Below are 20,450 nucleotides of genomic sequence, written 5' to 3'. Positions count from 1 at the left end.
TGTGTAAAGAGTGTGGGCATATTTACCACAGCGCCATCTGCTGGTTAACCACATTACAGCAACACAACCTTGCTGCAAAACTGCTCTATAATCATGTATAAATAAATAAACAAACATACAAACTATTTATTTATTTATTTATTTATTTATTTGCTTGTTTGTTTGTTTCTTTGTTTGTTTTAGTTATTTTTCATCATTCAAAACCATAATTTAAACATATTATTATGCTTCGAATTACACCATTTCATTATACATAATGAAACATATATATGAAATACAAAATTCAATTCAAAGCATCATACAGATACATTTGATTGGCCAATTTTGGTTGATACGTTGATATTTTTTCTTATTCATAACACCATATAGTTTCAGATAACCAGATAGGCTTTCAGATAACTTGTGAATTGTCAATTAAAATGATTGGGTGCTTTGAAATGAAGCATGTCTAGAGTTGTGACTGTAATCTTTATGTTTATAGACCGATTTAAGCTGCTGGAGCTTGTGAATATCAGTATAATGCTATTCCATATTATTTCTTTATTCTATATGTTGTATTTTTTCCACTAGGCTAGTACTCTGTTTCACTGTGGATGTGTTGTGCAGAGTTAAAATTTAACATCCTTTAAAGGGAGTGAAAAATAAACCCACAAATCTACAAAGTACCCCAATTACAATTACGTTTGTCATTATTTTTTTAAGGAAAAATAACTTGACGAAGCTACAATATTTTTAAAAAAATGTCTCTGCATCTCTGCCCCTAATTATATAAATCTTTTGGTGATGTTTTAACCTGAGTAACTTTTTTGTTATGAAGCACTTGACCAAATATTGGAGGCAACAGTAACACATTGGTTGGAGAGTTGGAGGTGGTTAAAACCAGTTTATGAAGGTGTTATAAAGTTTAATTAACACAATTATTACATATATTACATGTATATAATAATATTTATGAAAAATACAACTGCTTGGGTTGCTCACAGGGTCATTGGTATTTATCTGTGGAGCAGAAACTTTTGCTTTTTTGCAGCTGGTGTGTTTGCATACAGTTCTGTGCAAAAGTCTTAGGCACATGCAAAGAAATGCTGTAGAGCAAAGACGCATTCAAAAATAATGAAACTAGATGTTTCTACATTTAAAAAAATACTATAAAGAGCAGTAAACAGTAATAAATGAAACAAAGTCAGTATTTGATGTGATGATCCTTCGCTTAAAAAAAAATTAGTAGTCTCAGGTACAATTAGTGCAGTTTTATAAGGAAATGAGCTATAAGTTATACGGAGCATCTTGCAGAAGCAGCCACAGTTCCTCTGGAGACTTTGACTGTCTCGCTTGCTTCTTATTTTTACAGCAAAACCCAGCAGCCTTCATTATGTTTTTTTATCTGAAAAGTGGTCTCTTATGTAATTTGCTGCTTTCTTTACTGACATACAAACATTTTTCTGCAGTATTTAATTTTGTTCTGGAAAACTAATGTTTGGAAATCTAAAATGTTTTTGGCCATGTAATGTACTATATGTATATTAAGTGCAGCTTTTTTTTCATTTTTGGTGAAATGTGTAACATTATAATTTGTAGCGCTGGTCTCGTGCACTTGTGCACCTTCAGTGTAGTGAGGTAACCTACCCTTAAAGGGGGGTGAAATATCTATTTAGTCTACTCAGAATGTCTCTTGATGTGCCCTGCTGAAAAATCCAGCATAGTCTGATCAGCTACTATGTGCCAAAACACAAGATGAGCTGGTCACTCGGGTAGACTATCTCTGAGAGGTGGTAAGTGCTGGTAGAAAGGAAACAGTTTCTGAATTACAGCTAATATAGTTCTTAAGAAATGAGTAGTAAAGCAATTAGAAGATCTCAAACATTTTTTATCAATATAGCCAAGTCATAGGGAAGTTGGAAAATAATTTACCAGCTGATAAAGACGATCTACCAGATTGACCTACTCGGCTTGTGTTTTGCCAGCTGGTCAGATCAAGCTGGATTTCATGGATTTGACCGTGATTGTGTGTCTCATAATAAGGAATTATATCATAAATTAAAGGTGCACTTTAATGACACATTCCTCTCTTCACCAGCTGCTGCAGTATAAACATCCACCAGCAGGTGGAGCTCCTGAAGCATCACCTGCTTTACTGCATTGGTGCATGTGGCTCGATATAAAGCAGTCAATGGAGAGTTTGTCAGATTCATTCACCCACCTCTTTAATTCATTCACTGATGTGCTCATTATATAAACTCGATATAAATGCGGAACCCTTCCTAGGATTTTAGAAACAGCTGTGCACTACTGAAAACCTGACACATGCTATTAGATCATGTCAGCCATATTAAACCCAGAAATAAATAAACAAATTTTTACACACACACACACACACACACACACACACACACACATATTGTCTTAATAAAAGTGAATTGTCATATTAGGTATGTACAAATTATATTTGCAGTCTTGATAACAATAAGACTATATAGTCTTAATAATAATAATAATAATAATAATAATAATAAAAAGAAAAGGAAGACGAACAATAATAACAATATTAATGATAATAGTAAAAGCAACGACAATACTAATACTACTACTACTATTAATAATAATAGTAATAATAATAATAAAAAGAAGATTAACAATAATAATAAGATGAACAATATTAATGATAATAGCAACAACAACAATAATAATAAAAATACTAATGATAATAGCAACAACAACAACAACAATAATAATAATAATAATAATAATAATAATAAAAGAAGAAGATGAACAAAAATAATGAGAAGAACAATATCAATGATAATAGCAACAACAACAACAACAATAAAAATACTAATGATAATAGCAACAACAACAACAACAACAACAATAATACTACTACTACTACTAATAATAATAATCATATAATAATAAAAAGAAGAAGAAAATGAACAATAATAATAATAAGAACAATAAAAACAATATTAATGATAATAGTAAAAGCAACAACAATACTACTACTACTTCTACTACTACTAATAATAATAATAACAACAGCATGAGCGCTATTGCTTGTGGCGGAGGGCGACGCGCAGGCGCACATCGGCTGGCGGATGAACACTTTATTATGATGTAGGGCAGCTCTGCAGTTACGTCAAGTCTCGCGCACAGGAAGAGTGGGTCAGTGTGGTGATGCTGGAGCGCGAGGGACATCAACAGCCTGATTAATGCCTTCTTTAGCTTATGTATTATTGTTCAGGAATAAGGAAAGGCGCTTGGTTAAAGATAGATAAGAATAATCTTATCTTGAGAGGACTGAGGAAACTGAAAAGGAAAAACACACCCGAGCTGAATAAACACCTAGCCAGTTGTGTGTGTGTGTGTGTGTGGATGTTGAGGAGCATCAGCGTTTTTCCGTTATTTCCTGGAACTGTGCAGAATTCGGATTATAATCGATGAAATCTGCATTGCATGTTGTTGTTTTGCGGATAGACCGTTCATTTATCCGCTCTTACACGGATATGCTCATGCACGCCTAGTCCATCGAGCATTATTAAAATTAGATTCAGTGTACTTGTTCACATGCTTTGCTTGGTTTGTTGATTTTGCCGTTTGGACGCTGTGTGAATGCTGCTATGGGTTTCAGCCTGAGCCTGAGCTCCAGCACTGACTCCCAGCTCTCCGGCACACGGCTTTTATCCGGAGACAAACTCCTCTGACACCATGTAGGTAGTCGTGTTTGACGACTGCTTCCAACGGAAACACAAAGCAGCGCTAGCTGAAGTGCTAACTGGGTCAGAAAATGACAGCTTAGGCCAGCCAGGGGAACTAGCTAGCTCCTTCAGCTCTCCATCTCTTATTACTGCAGCCTGCGCTTAGCTAACGCCTCGGAGCCCTCGGCTAGCTAGCTGTCAATATATCACATAAGATTAGCCAGCTAGCTAGCTGTATAGCGCTATAGCTATGCTTTGACCTTATATATATATGTATGTGTATATGTGTGTCGTTATTAATGCGAGCTCTTTTGGTATGGGTAAGAGGAATGCCCGTCAGGTTCAGGTGTTTAGCTAGTGTTTAAAGCTGTCCCTCGTCCATTGCTCTGTATTGTCCCCGGCTACACTGTGGACAGACATGGAGACGGTTGGAGACTTCGAGTACAGCCGAAAAGACCTGATAGGACACGGAGCCTTCGCGGTGGTCTTCAAGGGAAGACATAAAAAGGTGAGTGAATGAAACTCATGTCTCTGAGGGTCTGCACTGATCATCTCTCTCCATTCACTCAGGACTGGGAAACTGATTTCCTTTAGTTTTAATGGTGTTATGGACAAACATCTGTAATGCATCTGTAACTACAGTATGTGTTTATTATCATAACCACTGTAAACTAATGTGTTTTTCTCACTGGTGTGTCCAGCCAGTGGAGAGACACCTGCATCATTCATTCAGAAAAAACAGCTCCATTGAGACTGCTGGCAAGTGGCAGAAGAGAAGCACTGATTTAATACATTACACACACACATATATATATATATATATATATATATATATATATATATATATATATATATATAAAATAAAAACAGCATCAGATATTTTATTTCTGGTTATATTTCATGATGCAACAAAATGGAGCTGTGATATCTAAAGAGATGTTCTTGATGTGTCACTACATGGTTACTCAAATGTTACATCAGCATCATTTTAGTGGACTAATGCCTGTGTGTGTGCGCGTGTGAGTGTGTGAGTAAGGAGTCAATCATTGCTTTAAAGCTTATCTGTCAGCGCGTGGTTGTGATCAATAGAATCAGGGCAAATGTGACAGGTTTGTTCCTTGTGCTCTGATATCGGACTTGTTCCTTGTGCAATGGTATTGGATTTGTTCCTTGTGTTCTGATATCGCACTTGTTCCTTGTGTTCTGATATTGGACTAGGGATGCTCTGATTTGATAATGAGTATCAGTGGCTACATTTACATATCAATAGTCCAATATTAATAGGAATTTGGCAGTATTCTAATTAGAATTGAGTCATGACCTCAACCCCACTGGAACTGAACTGGAACGCTGACTGCACCCCAGACGCCCCTCACCTAACATCAGTGCCTGACCTCTCTAATGCTCTTGTAGCTGAATGAACACAAATCCCCACAGCCACACTCCAAAATCTAGAGGAAAGCCTTCCCAGAAGAATGGAGGTTATTATAACAGCAAAGGGGGACTCAATCTAGAATGAGACATTCAATAAGCACATATAAATGTTATGGTCAGGTTTTTACTGAAAAACTTTTGACTGTATGGTGTTCATGAATGTCGCTGAATGCGCGTGTTGACTAGGACACAACACGGACCTATCACTTCAACACAGGACACAACTTGTCTTTCTGCATGTCGCTATTGCACCTGTAAGTTGAGGACAGAAGCATGAAGAGGGCAGGCTCAGTTTCTGTGTCTGTTTTCACACGGTAATGTGAGCAACTGTGGCATGTATTTCATCAGACAGTCACAAATAGGACTAGAATAAATGAACTGAGCAAGAATGACTCTTAATGTAATGATTAAGAGGAGTGTGATAAAGGTTTAACTTTTTAGTGAGATAATTGCAGTTATGATTCTGTTATTAGTCATTTATAGTCCTAATGGATTTACACCACAATTCCACGACAACCACAACCATTATGCTGGAAGAGGAACTAACAGAGTTGTTAGCAATATTTGTTAAATTGTGTAGATCAGGGGACTGAATCCCGAGTCTAAGATATTTACTGCCCTTGGATGGTGCTTAGGGTCTTGATTAACTGGATTTTTTACTAAACTATGCAGAGTCAGGCCATGATTCAAGCCAACAGAGACGGAGAAGAAACTTGACACTCGTTTGGTTCATGGCCAGTTGTACTCTAAAAAAAAAATCCAAACATACTAACTGAGCCACTTATTTTGTCAGAATTGTGTTGTGAAGCCACTGACGGAGAACAGTTTTCTCTAGTTTATACCATAACATGACAGAAACACACTGCTGATGAGGAGGATTGTGCACAAAATATGGCTTATTACTTTCATTCTGGCGTAAATTTATGCCATGTCAGATCGACCCTGAACCAGGCCTGGAGTGTGACTGATTCACCGTCATCACCTGATCATTGCACGTTTGGGAAGCGTGATTGATGTTCTTTCTCTTGATTTCCTCTATAGTTAGCTCGCTTATTGGCAGGAGTGCAGGAATCAGTTTTTTTATGATGAGAGAGAAAATGGTTGATAGATTCCCTTGTACATTTAACTGAGTAATTATTTAGAAAGCCTGTACTGTCACACCAATGATCTAATTTACAGACCTGTCTGTATGATGTGTAGATGGTGTTGTACTGGATGTGAGGGTTGTGTTTAAGATGAAGCTTGGACGAGGCTAAATGAGCTCTTTGCTAGATTAGCTGAAGTGTAAATGATTCGACCTCAAAAAAAACCTCTTTCTGCTGAGGAGGCTGAGTCTGTATAGCAATGGCTTGTCTATGCCTTTTTGTTTCCATGCTTTGCTGAGCAGCCTTTCACTGAAATGATCTGACTGTCATTCTTGCATGTAGGAAATCTCCTGGTAATGCCCTCTACTCGTAGATTTCCACTCAGCCGATGCTCTGCTTTGGTCACGCAATTCTTGCCTAAGTTTCCTTCCTTGGTTAAATGTATCTCCAAGTGTCTAAAAATCACTTTATACCACAGCGTTTTAGATTCCTAAATCTGCCAGACCATAAGGTGTTGATGAATTTTTTATGAGTACAGCTTGGACAGTAGTGCTGACTGTAATTCAAATCATAGGTTTATATTAACACACTTATTTTTATACATTATTGTTTCTATAGTAACAGCAATTTCACAGGAGCTTGCATTGTAGACGCACCAAATAATAAGCCTAATAATAAACACATTTATTGCTGTTTTTTTAACAAAACACACACAAAAAATATCTAAATGTCTAATAGATTCTAATAGATTTGGTGATGTTTTCTGTAAGGAAATGTTTATTTACCATTTATGGAAGGAGTCTCCAGTGTCAGAGCTTTGTAACAGTCAGTCAGTTTTCCATAGCTGCTATATTTAAGTGATAACAGGAAATGACTTGTTTTTTGCAGGCATTCCACAGCAATAATGTAACTGTAAATGGTTAAAAAGTATAATGTGTCATTGATTAATAATATAAAAATTGTAATCATCAGCAAATTGCCATGGTGTCAGCAGAATAAAACCCTTCAGGACATACTTGGGTGCTAAGAGAACATAATGATCATTATTGATTGTTGATTATTTTCCTATAACAGTGTGTGCCCCTAGATGAAGTGTCCTCTGCACAGGTTAGAATGCCAAATCAGAAGAAAATTAGTGATAAGCTGTAAGAGGCCTCACTGAAAGACTTATCAGTGTAGTTTGCCTGTGTGAATGAAAAAGGCTTAAATTAAATAATCTGCTCCATGCCATCGTTCAACCTGTCTTTGTTTTCATTTGTGTAATCAATGGCTGTCTCTCTTTTTCATATCAATCCATTGTCAGAAGACAGATTGGGAGGTGGCCATCAAGAGCATTAACAAAAAGAACCTCTCCAAGTCTCAGATTCTGCTTGGGAAGGAGATCAAAATTTTGAAGGTGAGTTGCTGTTTGAGGCTATGTTACAGAGTTTCATCATGTTCAAATTGTCCCGATCAGCGTTTTGAGAAGCTCAGCTGCTGGGGTTTGTTACATACGATATCTGATTTCTTCTCTCTAGGAACTGCAGCATGAGAACATCGTGGCACTCTATGATGTCCAGGTAGGCAAACATCACATTCAGATTTGTTTTGCTGTTTATTCACATTTCTGTGTTTCTGTACTTCTGCATAAAGGTGGCTGCCAAGTTTCACAATGCCTCTCTTGTGTGCTAAAAGCTGTCTCTCCTCTCTGACTTGGAATAAGAAAGTCCTGGGACACAACCATTAACTAAAACTATACCACAGCACTGTTGAATCCTCGAATCCGAAGCTGTGGATTTAAAAAAACAGCAGCTCTGACAGAACGTAACGGCTCATTCCCAGGGACTTCACATAATCTAAATCTAATATTAAACAGATAAAAATGTGGTTATTTAACAGATAAAAATATATTGATATGGTGATGTTTTCTGTTTACGTAACATTTATGGAAGGAGTCTCCAGTGTCACAGACAATACGTTTTCCACCACAGGAGAGTCTTTTTAATTTCTAGTTCATTACTAACATGACAAGTTGTGCTGTAAAAAGACAGGCTGGTCAGGAAACAGCTGTTTGTAGCTGTTGTAACATATGTTATGACAGGAAATACCTTGTCTCACAGACATTCCGCAACATTAAATGTAACTATAAATAGCTAAAAAGCACAATTTGTTGTTTGTTAGTAAATCAAAAATGTGATCATTGGCAAATCGGTGTGATATAAGAGAAATAAAACACTGTGATCTGTGGTTAAAGACAAATAATGAACTTCAGGGTGGTAGCAGTAACTCATCACATTCTACCTCCCCAGTGTGGATTATTTTCCTATAACAGTATGCCTTGATGTGTTTTATTCCTTACATAGTGACCAACAAGCTTAGTTATCGCATAGGCTTATCTTACATGATACACCGTGGCTTATCCTGACCTGCAGCTCCCTGTATGTTTTTCCCAAACATTTACTGCTATTAATATTGTTTAAAGAGGTTTGTATGATAATGAATGCAATATTGACTGTTCTGAAAATACAATTCTACATATAGCAAATAGGGAAGACATTTTTATCCCTTACACAAAAGTCATTACTGTAAGGCTGAAAGTAACATTATACTCTATACGCCGGTTTATTATATTATTAGCAAGTGCCAAAGGTGAATCAATCACATTAACTAGTTAGGCAAATTTTCCCCTTCAGTACCATCACTGCCTTTAGCTGTGCCTTTAGCACAATGGTTTATTCTAGAAATGTTTAGTCTTTTGTGGTATGGTGTAGGATGGATATGTGTCGCTCCACTGGCTGTAAGCCTCAGCTGAAAGATTCATGTCTACGGCTAGATGAATACGAGTGGATGCTGAGAAGCAGCCCGGGGTATAAAAGCCAGCACTGTTGGTTTAATTGGGCTCATCTGGATTCAGTAGCGTGATGTCTTCTGGCTTTGAGGAGAAAATAGACCCAGATTTCCACACACTTGGGAGAGGAGAGTTGTTCCCTGCTCATCCCACATAACGTCCTTATGTAACTCTCCCACTCCGGAACAGCAGTGCTGACAGTGGCCCTTAAGCTACGCTTTTCATCCTTTAACTTAAGCATCAGTCACTCTGTCTTGTATGCCTCCATCACATCTCCCAATCCATCATCTGATGGAAATGGAGTCTTCGTGCCACTTTTTATTGTAGTCCATATTATAGTCAGAAGTAGGAAGTCAACTTTATAATTCCTGACTTGCAAAAAGATGCTGGAGGGCAGATTTTGTATTGGTGTGAGAAATAACATGGCTGTGACTTGTTATTGCCGTGCCAGCTGACTGGTTTTAATGCTTTTCCTCCACATTGGAAATGGAGAAGTGGGGACCTGCAACAGCATGCGGCAGTTCATTAGTTGTTTGTCAGGATACCACATGCTGTGATATTAGGCTGGGAGCTATAAATATACATGCTCGGTCAACTGATAGTTTATTAAAAGAGCAGTGCCGGTTACTACATGTAAATAATGAGCACTGATCATTTGTTGAATGTAACTGTTTAATGGAAAATACTTACAATATAACAGATACTGCAAATTTGTTGTATGTACCAGCAGAACTATTGTGAGCCTTGGTTTATTGAAACCTGCATTCAGATGGATTACTGTGTGTTTTAATTTAAGTTTTAGTATTTGATACACAACGTCAAACGTGTAATACCGGGGACAAGGGAAGGACCAGCAGTCTTGCTGTGATTTGAAAGAGCTCTATTATGTCCGTTCTTTGCTACGGCTTTGTTCAGAGCTCATCTATGTCACAATTTATGACCACTGTCATTGAGAGATCAGGATTAACTTTCTTCTCCTGCCAGAGATGCTTTATTAAAGGCATGCATTTAGTGTCTCTGTCTTATTGTGTATTCTTTTCCATTTAAATTGGACTGATGTAAGCCACTTGTGAGTTTATATTCAAGTGTTAACACCAAACCTACTCTAGAGCTACTGAAATCAACTTATTTCTGTTGTAAGGCAGTGTGGATGAGCAGCTTGAATTATGGTTGTCAACAAGAAGTCTAAGTGAATATGCTGTAAAAAAAAAAAAAAAAAAAAAAAAAAAAAAAATAATATTAACAATAATAATATTTCTATACCTATGGCACAGGTTCGGTCTGAGTTAACATTTAAGAGCTAATGGTACCGTTCTCTGCTGTATTTTTTTCTGAATGGGGCTGTCTGCACAGCGGTCTTAATTATAGCCCTGTAGTAAGAGCTGTATAGCTGCTATCAAAGCTCTGCACGGTGTGGAGGGGGCTTGATGCTCTGTAATAACAGGAACAGGGAGGTGGCTGCCTATATTAAGCCTACATATGCCTCTAATAGAGCAGTTAAAACGTTCAGATATAATTTTATATCTGAACCCCATAATATGTAGATGGAATGTTCGCCTCACAGGCACACTGTGTGATGGAAATGAACTAAGGACACATGGGACTGATAAAGAGGGAAGGATCTTTATCAAAAAAGGATAAGGATAGAATGTAAGTAACCGGTTCAAAGTTTGTTTATTGTAAATTTGAGCAGTCGCAGTCCTCCTACAGACTCATCAAAACAGAACCTGAACTTCCTGTTGTGGAACACAGTGTCCCTTCTGTAAGGGTTTGCTTCATTTTTTTTTCTCCAGTTCCTGGAAAGCAGTGGGAGGGGTTTGTATGTATAAACAGGCTGTGAAAAAGAGGAGCAGGAGGGGCTTGGGCTTGTGCTTTTCAGGAATGGTACTAAGTCACATAGTTTAACACAATCTTACGTCTTTTTTTTTTTTTTTTGCTATCTCTTTATGATTATTATTTAACTACAGGTTGACATCACAAGCCCTTGTTTTGGTCTAACATATGCTTCCTTTGGTCTGTCAAACTGCTTGCTGAGAATCACAGTGAAGGCTGTGTGTGTGTTTATTGGCTCCATATAGGAAGGAGAGATGAAAGCCCCGGGTTTGAGATGTGTATGTGTATGTGTGTGTTTCTCACAGCTGACAAAGATGTAGTTCTAGCATGGTTCAACTGTATCTGCTTGTTTTGTTCTGTTCAACAAGTCATCCTGCGAATTCATCCAAACTTTAAGCTCCAAACTTTAAGCTTCTCTTAATGCTGTTCTGAAAAGATATATAACTAGAAGTTATAGTTATATATACCACAGCACTCAAATCTGATTGGTCAGAAGGTATTGATTAATTTGTGTAACAGCATAGCTCTGGCAGTAGTGTTGGCTGTAATTCAAATAATGGGTTTATATTAGGTTCGAATACATTATCATTTCTATAGGAACAACTCATTCACAGGGAAATGGATGCTCCACGGTAATCTGCACATAGTTAAAAACCTGCAAAACGCATAATGATTTATATGGTGAAATTTTTCTATAGGGAGATAGTGGTGAGGTTTTCCACCACAGTAGAGTCTTCAGGACAGATGGTTTCTCAGCAACATGACAAGCCACATTTTTCTTTTGTCTTATTAACTTTGAGAGAGAAAAAGAGAGACGCTGGTGAGGGAATGACTCTTTATAGCTGCTGTCATGTAAGTAAAAGAAATGTGCTTGTTCAGCGAATGTTCTAAAACATTAAACTAAAAAATGTCATTCTTTTATATAAAAAAAATCATTGGAAAATTGCTGCTGTACAAGAGGAATAAAACACTTTGGGACGGGAAAATACAATTTGAGGTGGTAACAGTAACTCCACTTTACTTCAGTCTGCATTAAAACACACATTTTCCTATAACAGAACGTCCAGAAGTGTTTTATTCCTTGCATCCACCCTCACTTTTATTTAACTATATGGCCAAACAGATGTGGACACCTTACCATCACAGCCATAAGTGGTTCTTCCACAAACTGTTGCCACCCACAAAGTTGGAAGCACACAATTGTATAGTTGTCTTTTTATGCTGTAGCTTTACAATTTCCCTTCACTGGAACTAAGAGGCCCAAACCTGCTCCAGCATGACAATGCCCCTGTGCACAAAGCAAGCTCCATGAAGACATGGTGGCCTGCACAGAGCCCTGACCACAACCCCACTGAACACCGTGAGGATGACCTGGAACGCTGACTGCACACCAGGCTTCCTCACCCAACATCAGTGCCTGACCTCACTAATGCTCTGTTGCTGAATGGGCAAATCCCCACAGCCACGCTCCAAAATCTAGTGGGAAGCCTTCCCAGAAGAGTGGAGGTTATTATAACAGCAAAGGAGCAACCAACACCCATGGTTTTGCAATGGGATGTTCAACAAGCCCATATCAATAGACTGTCTATTGATAAAAGAAGATGGCATTGTCTTGAAAAGCTTCCAAGTTTGTGGTTGGTACACAGTCTTGTACCCCGTGTAATTCCTTTTTCAATCAGTTCTTACAAACATATTAAAATGTGGTTTTGGTTTGTTTTGTTGATCCTCATCTTACAATTAGCTAAGAGATTATAACTTTTATATTTTTTACGATGGAGTGTCTGATCTATTCTGTATATCAGATGGAGGTTCCTGCAGTCTTGTCCATGTTTATATAATAATAGCTACTACCACTATGAGTCCTAGTCACACATCATTTATTAGGCAGGAGACCAAGTGCAATCTCTTGCCAATAGAAATAGAAGAAATGCCTGGGAGATCATGGCAGTGCTGTGTGTGTGTGTTTGTGTGTGTGTTTGTGTATGTGTATGTGTGGTTTTGGACTTAGTGCTGTTTGTTTTTAATTTTTTCCCAACCCACACTTGATCATGAGGTCTTATCAGGCATATCACACCAAACCTTATGCGTGTCTGCTGTCTGAAAGCACTTGGCAGGCATGCTGAGGAGTCCAGAATGAAAAGTTAGGCAGTTCCACATTATCCTAATAACAAACCGGCTGCCTCTGTCCAGAGGTGAACTGACTAGACATATTTACGCAGCTCTTCCTTTTTCCCCATTACCACCGGTCACACCTAACAACTCTTTATGTAATCGCTGATGGCCGTAATGTACAGTCAGTTATTGGTTGTCACATGTTTCCCTGGTCAGTATTAATCCCACCCGACGCCCCATTACTGGAACCACAGTGGAGGAAGCAGGAAGGACACTCAGCCTCATCATCAGTGTGAGGAAGAGTGGGGGAGGACGGACCAAACCATTTAGACTTGCATAAAGTGAACCTCAGCTGGTTTAGAGCCATGCTTGTCTGAGGAGTCATTAGCAGAGAATAATGGCATTTTTTTCCCCTGTGCTGCTGAGATGAATAGTGGGTTGTATAGGTACTGTTGCCCTGAGCCAAATGAATAGTCTTGAGTTCAGCTTCAGCATACAAATGTGTGTGAGAAAATCAGCCTGTGTGAGAGAGTTAATGAGATTTCTGGGGAGGAGCTAAACCCAAGATGGCAGCTGGAGCATTGATTGCTGGTCCTGGACTCTTTACTGTAAATTCCTTCCTCACACACCAAGCCTGTCACATTTCCCTGTATAATGGACCACGAGGTCAGAATATAAATGGAAACCATAAAGTGTCTAAATAAAACTGAGTAATCACTGTAGGAAAGATAGACACTGGTGATCATATGATATTCATATCATTACTTTCCGTCCTGCTGCCATGCATTTCTTCATCAACCTCAGTCATCTGGCTTTGAATGGTGTCATGCATTCAACCATTTAAGCATTAATAAATGTCAGGTTTCGTAGTGGACGATTTAGGCCATGGGGACAACGTGTTTGACGGCCTATATGTAATAAAACATCTATGTTCTTGTGATAGGTACAGGATCATAATATGGATTTTGACCTTTGGCAAAACTTCAGGTCTGCGATCATCAACTCAGATCAGAGACAGTGTGTTTATGGTAACACTATCCCCCTGGTTTTAATTAATGTGCTGTACCTGCCCTCCCTTTCTATGCACCACTGAGTGCATCTGGGTAAAGGTAAATGATGTCTGATTTGCAAATAGAGGTATAAATGACTGTTTTCTCTTTTCTTCCAGGAAACGCCTAATTTTGTTTTTCTTGTAATGGAGGTGAGTACATCATCATCATCATCATTTTATATATATATATATTCATCATATATCTCTTCTTCTCTTTTTCTGTCTGTCTTCTTTCCTCATGTCCTTGTCCATGTCCTCATGTTCATGTCAAACCAAGTCACATGGCTGAGTAACCGGTGTTGTAGGAAAAACAAACTGTCTACCAAACTAAAAATACCTTCCCAGGGAAGCCTATTCTGAAAAACAAATTCATCGACTTTGATATCAGCTCTGTCCTGCTGATAAAATAAGCAAGTGGCCACCTGATTTATGTTTATTGGAACAGAGTCAGTATGACCACAGAGATTAGTCAGCTGAGTTGAGTGTTTGGTTAAAGTGGTTGTTGCAGGTAGATGTTTATATTCTAGTCTGTCCAAGTCCCTACATTACTTAAGGTTTATCAGACTCTATACCGCAGTGCTGTTTAACAGCACAGCTCTGACAGTAATGCCATATTTTATTAACACCTTATTGTTTTTATGTTGAAAATACAGAGATGTGTATGTGCTGAAGCTCCACATAATCTTAGCCTTTATATAAACAGATAAATAAACATGATTATGTAACATTTATGGAAGGAGTCTTGAGTGTCAGCACGTAGTATCTGTCAGTAAGTTTTCCCCATAGGAAAGTCTTCAAGACAGAGGACTTTGTGTTTACTTGGTAACATAACAAGCTGCATTGTTTTTGTCGTTTTAACTTCAAGAGGGAGAAAAAAGTGAGAGGCCGGTGAGGGAATGACTGTTGATAGCTGCTGTAACATAACAAGTAATAACAGGAGCTAAGTTGTTAACATTAACATTAATCAACATTAAACTATAAGTGGTTAAAATTAAAATGCCTTGTTCTTTAGTAAATGAAATATTGTAATCACATTTTATGATATGCAGTGGTATAAGAGGAATAACACACTTCAGGATGTGCTGTTATTAGAAAGCAATCAGTTTTAGTGTGGGCTTTGCGTTGGGTCGCATCTCACCACAACAGCATTGATTATTTTCTTATAACAGCACGTCGCCAAGTGTTTTATCTCTTATTTAGCCAACACAGTTCTGTAATACTGACAAGTCGATCTTATTAAACAAAGAACAGTCTGATCAGCATGTTATTTGAGTAGCTACTATCAATGACCCTTGCTGAAAAAAAGAAAGAGTACACTTCTTTGAAACCTTTTGGCAATGCGTAGTGCTATTCTGTTTGGAGAACTCAGTATGCATATCCTTTCTTCTCATTACACTCTTCCTGTCATAAGGAGATTAACTGCCCCTGCGTGAAGGAAGCTGTAACACTGCATCACTTCAGATCAGATTAATTGACGATCACATCGTTATGCCTGCCTTGTTCTCCCCCCTTCATATTTTGAAATCCTTGTCTCACCACACTAATGTATGTGATTTTGTATTTTTTGTATACTGATATGCTGAGAATCAGAATGCGTTTCATGTGTGTGTTACAGTTTTGTAATGGAGGAGATCTGGCAGACTATTTACAAGGTAAGCACTTCAAATTAATATTGCTTCACAACGGTAGAACTGATAAAGATTACGCACTGTTCTGTAGTGTACTATAGTGTGTAGTGCTAATGCGTGGGTAGAGCAGGCATGCATCTGACCCCAGCAGTCAGTCCTAAAGGTCATCTAGCAGTGACGTCTCTCTCACCCAGAGGTACCCAAATATTAATAGGGTTATATGATTTGCTTTCCGTTTCTAAGTGATCAGTGTGATGTTGTCCAAAGTTGCCTTTGTACCATTTTTGAACTGGCCATCTTTCAAAAGGTTCTTCGAGTTCTATTGTGACATGAGTCGAGGTGACGTTGCATTGCCTTGTTTTGATGAGTCAGGTGACCTCCACCAAGCTCCTCAAGTGTTTGTTTGTGTGAGTGTGCACAAGATAAAGAGCAGCTGAACTCTAGCCTCTAACTCTAGTGCTTTGGAGTTTATTATCACTACGTAACAGTTTTGTCCAGTAGTTTATTGGAGTTTATTATCATTACCTAACAGTTTTGTCCAGGTAAACGCCATAACGTCAGCTGGCGTGGTGCAGCATGTCTCAGCCGCGCACCCTCCCTCCTGCGAATTATGCAACTGTTCCTCAGTTATAAAAGTCCTCTGTTGTTGACAGTGGGATATGTTTGCGATAAACACTCATAGCAGGATCCACCATGATTATTGTTGCTTTTGTTTACTGAGTAGACTGGAGGGAATCAAATCCTCTTAACAGCTCATTGTTTTAGTGATGTTTTGCTGTAACAGGGGACCAACAACCAAATCAGCACCGTGTCAAACTGCGTCCCACACAGCAGCTGCACTAATGTCAGCAAAATGTATGTTCCTCAGTCTAGATGTTAATGGACATTAAATGCTACAGCGTATATTTGTGGATTTGTTGCCTATAGCTGTAGCGCTCACACGTGTTTCATCAGCTGTCAGAGCAAATGGATGTTGTAGTGTGTGTGCGTGTGTGTGGAAGTGGCTTTCTCAGCAGCAGTGCCTCTGTGTTGTTCCAGCTAAGGGCACTTTGCGGGAGGACACCCTGAGGGTCTTTCTCCAGCAGATAGCAGCAGCCATGCGTGTCCTCAACAGCAAGGGTATCATTCACCGAGACCTCAAACCCCAGAACATCCTCCTGTCCTACACTGGCCGCAAGAAATCCAGCGTCAGTGGCATCCGCATTAAAATTGGTAATTGGATATGCCTCACCTATACTCCCTACTACGCTGTGCACATATAGCTGTAATAATAACTAGATGCATTACATAGGGCATCTTTACATTAGGGATTTCTGTCTGTAAAATGCATACTATGAAGACAATAGTGGTGTTAGTAAACACAGGTATACTAACGGTCACTTTCTGTGTCCTACAGCTGACTTTGGCTTCGCACGATATCTTCAAAGTAACATGATGGCAGCCACTCTGTGTGGTTCGCCTATGTACATGGTGAGCACCCTTAGGTGTCTAATCACACCGCACTGCTGCTTGACACTTTGACACATATAGTTTGTGTTGGTTCATTGATTATGCCCCTTTTCTCCACTCCAGGCTCCAGAAGTAATAATGTCACAGAACTATGATGCCAAAGCAGACCTGTGGAGCATCGGGACTGTTATTTATCAGTGTCTTGTGGGGAAGCCACCCTTTCAGGTCAGAGTCTGGTTATAGATGTTTGTCAGCCAGTTGTAGTTCCTATTTAGCCAGAAACAGGCACCTGTTGTATTTCTTATTAGCATTATGAAGACCACAGTGTTGGCGCATTCTTGTATCAAGTCATTGTGGTGGAACAGATTATGTGGTAATAGTGTTATGCCATTTATATCCTAGTATCCTTTTTCTGCTCTGTTTCCCATAGGCAAACAGCCCACAGGACCTGAGGATGTTCTATGAGAAAAACAAGACACTGGTGCCAAAGTAAGAAGAAGCATTACTCACAGGCCTGTTACTGGAGGAGATGCAACTCATAACTCTCAAAGCTAGACTGTAATACAGCTTCTATTTACATCATAACTAAAGAGCTCTTCCTTCCTGCTCTCAGCATCCCGAGGGATACATCTCCTCCCCTTGCTGATCTGCTGCTGGGTTTACTTCAGAGGAATCAGAAGGACCGGATGGATTTTGGTCAGTGCAGCTTTTCTGTATTGGGCTGTGATGAATGCATTGCTTATTATCATTAACTTCAATAAAATATGTATTTTTTAATATCTAGGCTTATTTCCACATTTTATGGAACCCAGGAACTTTTTGAGGAACTTAGTAACTTTAGCCATGTTTCTACCAGAGGCAACAGATCTGATTTTTTTTCATGGGCTGCATTTCCAAAACGCATTTTTTTTCCTGCAAGCTTCATAAAATGACTGAGACTCTTCCCCAGCATTTGAAAAACTTGTGTTTCGCTAATGAACAATTACTAAGGCTTGTTTTATATTAGAGGCAGAACTGCATGACTGGTAAAGTGGGACGTTTCAGTGCACCTTTACTTTTTTCACAAAATCAAAATGTTGTGAATTTTGTGCATGCTTTTAATGACATCATGAGCTCATCACTTCTTCTGCAAAAAAAGACTTGAAGCGTGAAATTGCTCTCTGTAGATAAGAAAGCTACATTACTGTTAACATCACATTTACACAGCAAAGTAAAACAGTGGAGAGCAATGCAAATTCATTCTCGACCTCCTTTATGTCCACCGTGTTGTGGATGTTATATTGTGATTCTGGTCCCTACAGTGTAGTGGAAACTCGGAATCAGCAGGAACTGATCCAGGAACTGTGTAGTTCTTGTTAAGGAGATTGGGAAATGCATGTTATTACTCACTGCACTCTGCTCTCTTTACTCCTTGTAGATACATTCTTCAGCCATCCCTTCCTGGATCAAACATCTAACATCAAAAAATGTGAGAAATACGATCACATATTTTCATGTTTTAGAGCCAGAGAGATGTTGACCTGATAACTAAGCTAGTGCTTTCGTTCTTTTCTCTCAGCTTGCCCTGTGCCAGTGCCTGCATGCCCTAGCTCAGTGTCGGAGAGCACTTGCGGCAGCTCGCCTTCCTGCCGTTACGTCTCACCTCCGGTGAGTTAATCACTTTATCCCATCTAAACTGTCACGCCACTGCAGCTGTTCTGCACTGTTAGGTGAATGCCTTCATATTATGATGCATGAGAGGATTAACAGTGTTGTCGCTGACTCAACTCCAGGTAATCCATTGTTTTCCTTCCCCTCCTCTCTCTCTTTCCTTGCTGCAGTCGTTGCCGGACATGCAGACTCTGCCCGAAGACGTGCTGTCCTCTCCACCTCTCGGCCCTCCCAACTACCTGCAGCTGTCTAAAGAGTCTGGTGGCAGCACCAGCAGTAAGAACTCCTCCTGCGATACAGACGACTTTGTGCTGGTGCCGCACCTCTCTGGAGAACAGTCCTGTGAGTTAGACCTACACCAGTACACACACTTGGTTCATATGGCCAGCCGTTTGTGTGTACCGTGAGTTACTCAGTTACTCTCATTCTCTTCTCAGATGACCTGCCGATGGGGGCCACTGGCCGTAGACCTTCCAGTGAGTTTCTGCTCTGTGGAGGGTGAGTGTGACCTCATTGCCATGAACAAATTACACACACACTCTCTAACCAAGTTATACAAACAATCTGAACTGCCACACACTGTCACTTTCACTGGGTGATGAGACCATGCAAAATACAGAGCATTAAAGATTAACTGATGGTTATAAATACGACTCATCTATTTAAAGAGGTTATGTTTTGTATCGTGTTTGTGACATTTAATTTAGCGCACCAAGAAGATTTGCATTGGATTTGCATGTTCTTCTGTTGTCTTCTCAGTGAAGATATGTTCAGTCCTCTGCTCCTCCTAAGTTACTTGGTCATGAAGGTGAAAGAGACAGCAGATTCCATTATGGGAATATGACCTAGCGTGATGCAGCTGCTATTTTCTGCACTGAAGGTAGCTGACGTAGCTCGGCCATGGTGTGAATCACAAGGCTGTGAAAGAGAGCGTTTGTGGTGACAACCTACCCTTTTATGAATGTTAGCAGAATGAAAACCATTTAGTCATAAATGACAGTTATTTTTTACTGTTCTAAATATGGAAAAAAGTAGCAATAAAAATCACTGAGCTGAATTGTCTGGCTGTGAGGACAGAGTGATAGAGATAAAAGACCTGTATTGTAGAGATTTGGGAAAAAATATTGTTTTTGCAGTACAAAAAAAAAATATGTGAATCTATTTTTTATGAGCATTTTCATTAGCTTACATTTAAAGGTATAGTCAACAGTTTTGGTGGAAGTTAGCCGAAGCTACCTGTTTTGCAAATTTAAATGACTTGCATGCTATCGAGATGAGAACACTTGAATGCTAGTGCAAGAGGGACAGCTTTCTGATGTGACACACAACAAGACACCGGTCCAATCTGGTTACCCCCAAAAGTGAAAAGGCAGAAAATCACATTTCATTTCAATTCCACTGAAAGACATCTAATTATGGAAAAACATTACTGCCACATTAACAAGTTACAAACTGATTATCAGCATTATCCTCATCAGTCTCTGTCTCCTCACCTGTGGTAAAAATCACTCTCAGCGTGTAAATACGAGCCTCATCATTGATTCATCACTCCACATCGGAGGGAAAATAATTGCAGACTAATTCAGTCAGTTCTGTTAATGAATTTAATCAGGTTCTATTTAATGTATTTTTATTCGGTCATTCAGACATTTTTAAAACTTTGTTCTCTGTCATCTGTACAGAATGTGT

The 20,450-nt window shown here is 39.0% G+C and overlaps 1 protein-coding gene across 2 annotated transcripts in view; it reads left to right on the top strand.

Annotated features, from left to right (window-relative positions):
• Positions 1-3,129: 3,129 nt before the first annotated feature.
• Positions 3,130-20,450, top strand: part of ulk2 (unc-51 like autophagy activating kinase 2) — a 30,640-nt gene continuing 13,319 nt past the window's right edge. The window contains exons 1-14 of one of the 2 annotated variants that reach the window (XM_026924191.3): positions 3,130-4,200; positions 7,515-7,607; positions 7,729-7,770; positions 14,152-14,184; positions 15,650-15,686; positions 16,701-16,874; positions 17,059-17,132; positions 17,235-17,336; positions 17,542-17,600; positions 17,725-17,807; positions 18,529-18,579; positions 18,670-18,758; positions 18,932-19,103; positions 19,199-19,259. In XM_026924191.3, coding sequence (XP_026779992.1) covers positions 4,111-4,200; positions 7,515-7,607; positions 7,729-7,770; positions 14,152-14,184; positions 15,650-15,686; positions 16,701-16,874; positions 17,059-17,132; positions 17,235-17,336; positions 17,542-17,600; positions 17,725-17,807; positions 18,529-18,579; positions 18,670-18,758; positions 18,932-19,103; positions 19,199-19,259 — 1,160 coding nt within the window. In that variant the 5' untranslated portion in view covers positions 3,130-4,110. The remainder of the gene's footprint in view (positions 4,201-7,514; positions 7,608-7,728; positions 7,771-14,151; positions 14,185-15,649; positions 15,687-16,700; positions 16,875-17,058; positions 17,133-17,234; positions 17,337-17,541; positions 17,601-17,724; positions 17,808-18,528; positions 18,580-18,669; positions 18,759-18,931; positions 19,104-19,198; positions 19,260-20,450) is intronic. The other variant, XM_026924190.3, reaches the window with a different exon arrangement.

The sequence above is a fragment of the Pangasianodon hypophthalmus genome, chromosome 14 (genome assembly GCF_027358585.1).
Source record: "Pangasianodon hypophthalmus isolate fPanHyp1 chromosome 14, fPanHyp1.pri, whole genome shotgun sequence".
NCBI lineage: Eukaryota > Metazoa > Chordata > Actinopteri > Siluriformes > Pangasiidae > Pangasianodon > Pangasianodon hypophthalmus.
The sequence above is the reverse complement of the archived record's forward strand: the minus strand, read 5'-3'. Positions and strand labels throughout refer to the sequence as shown.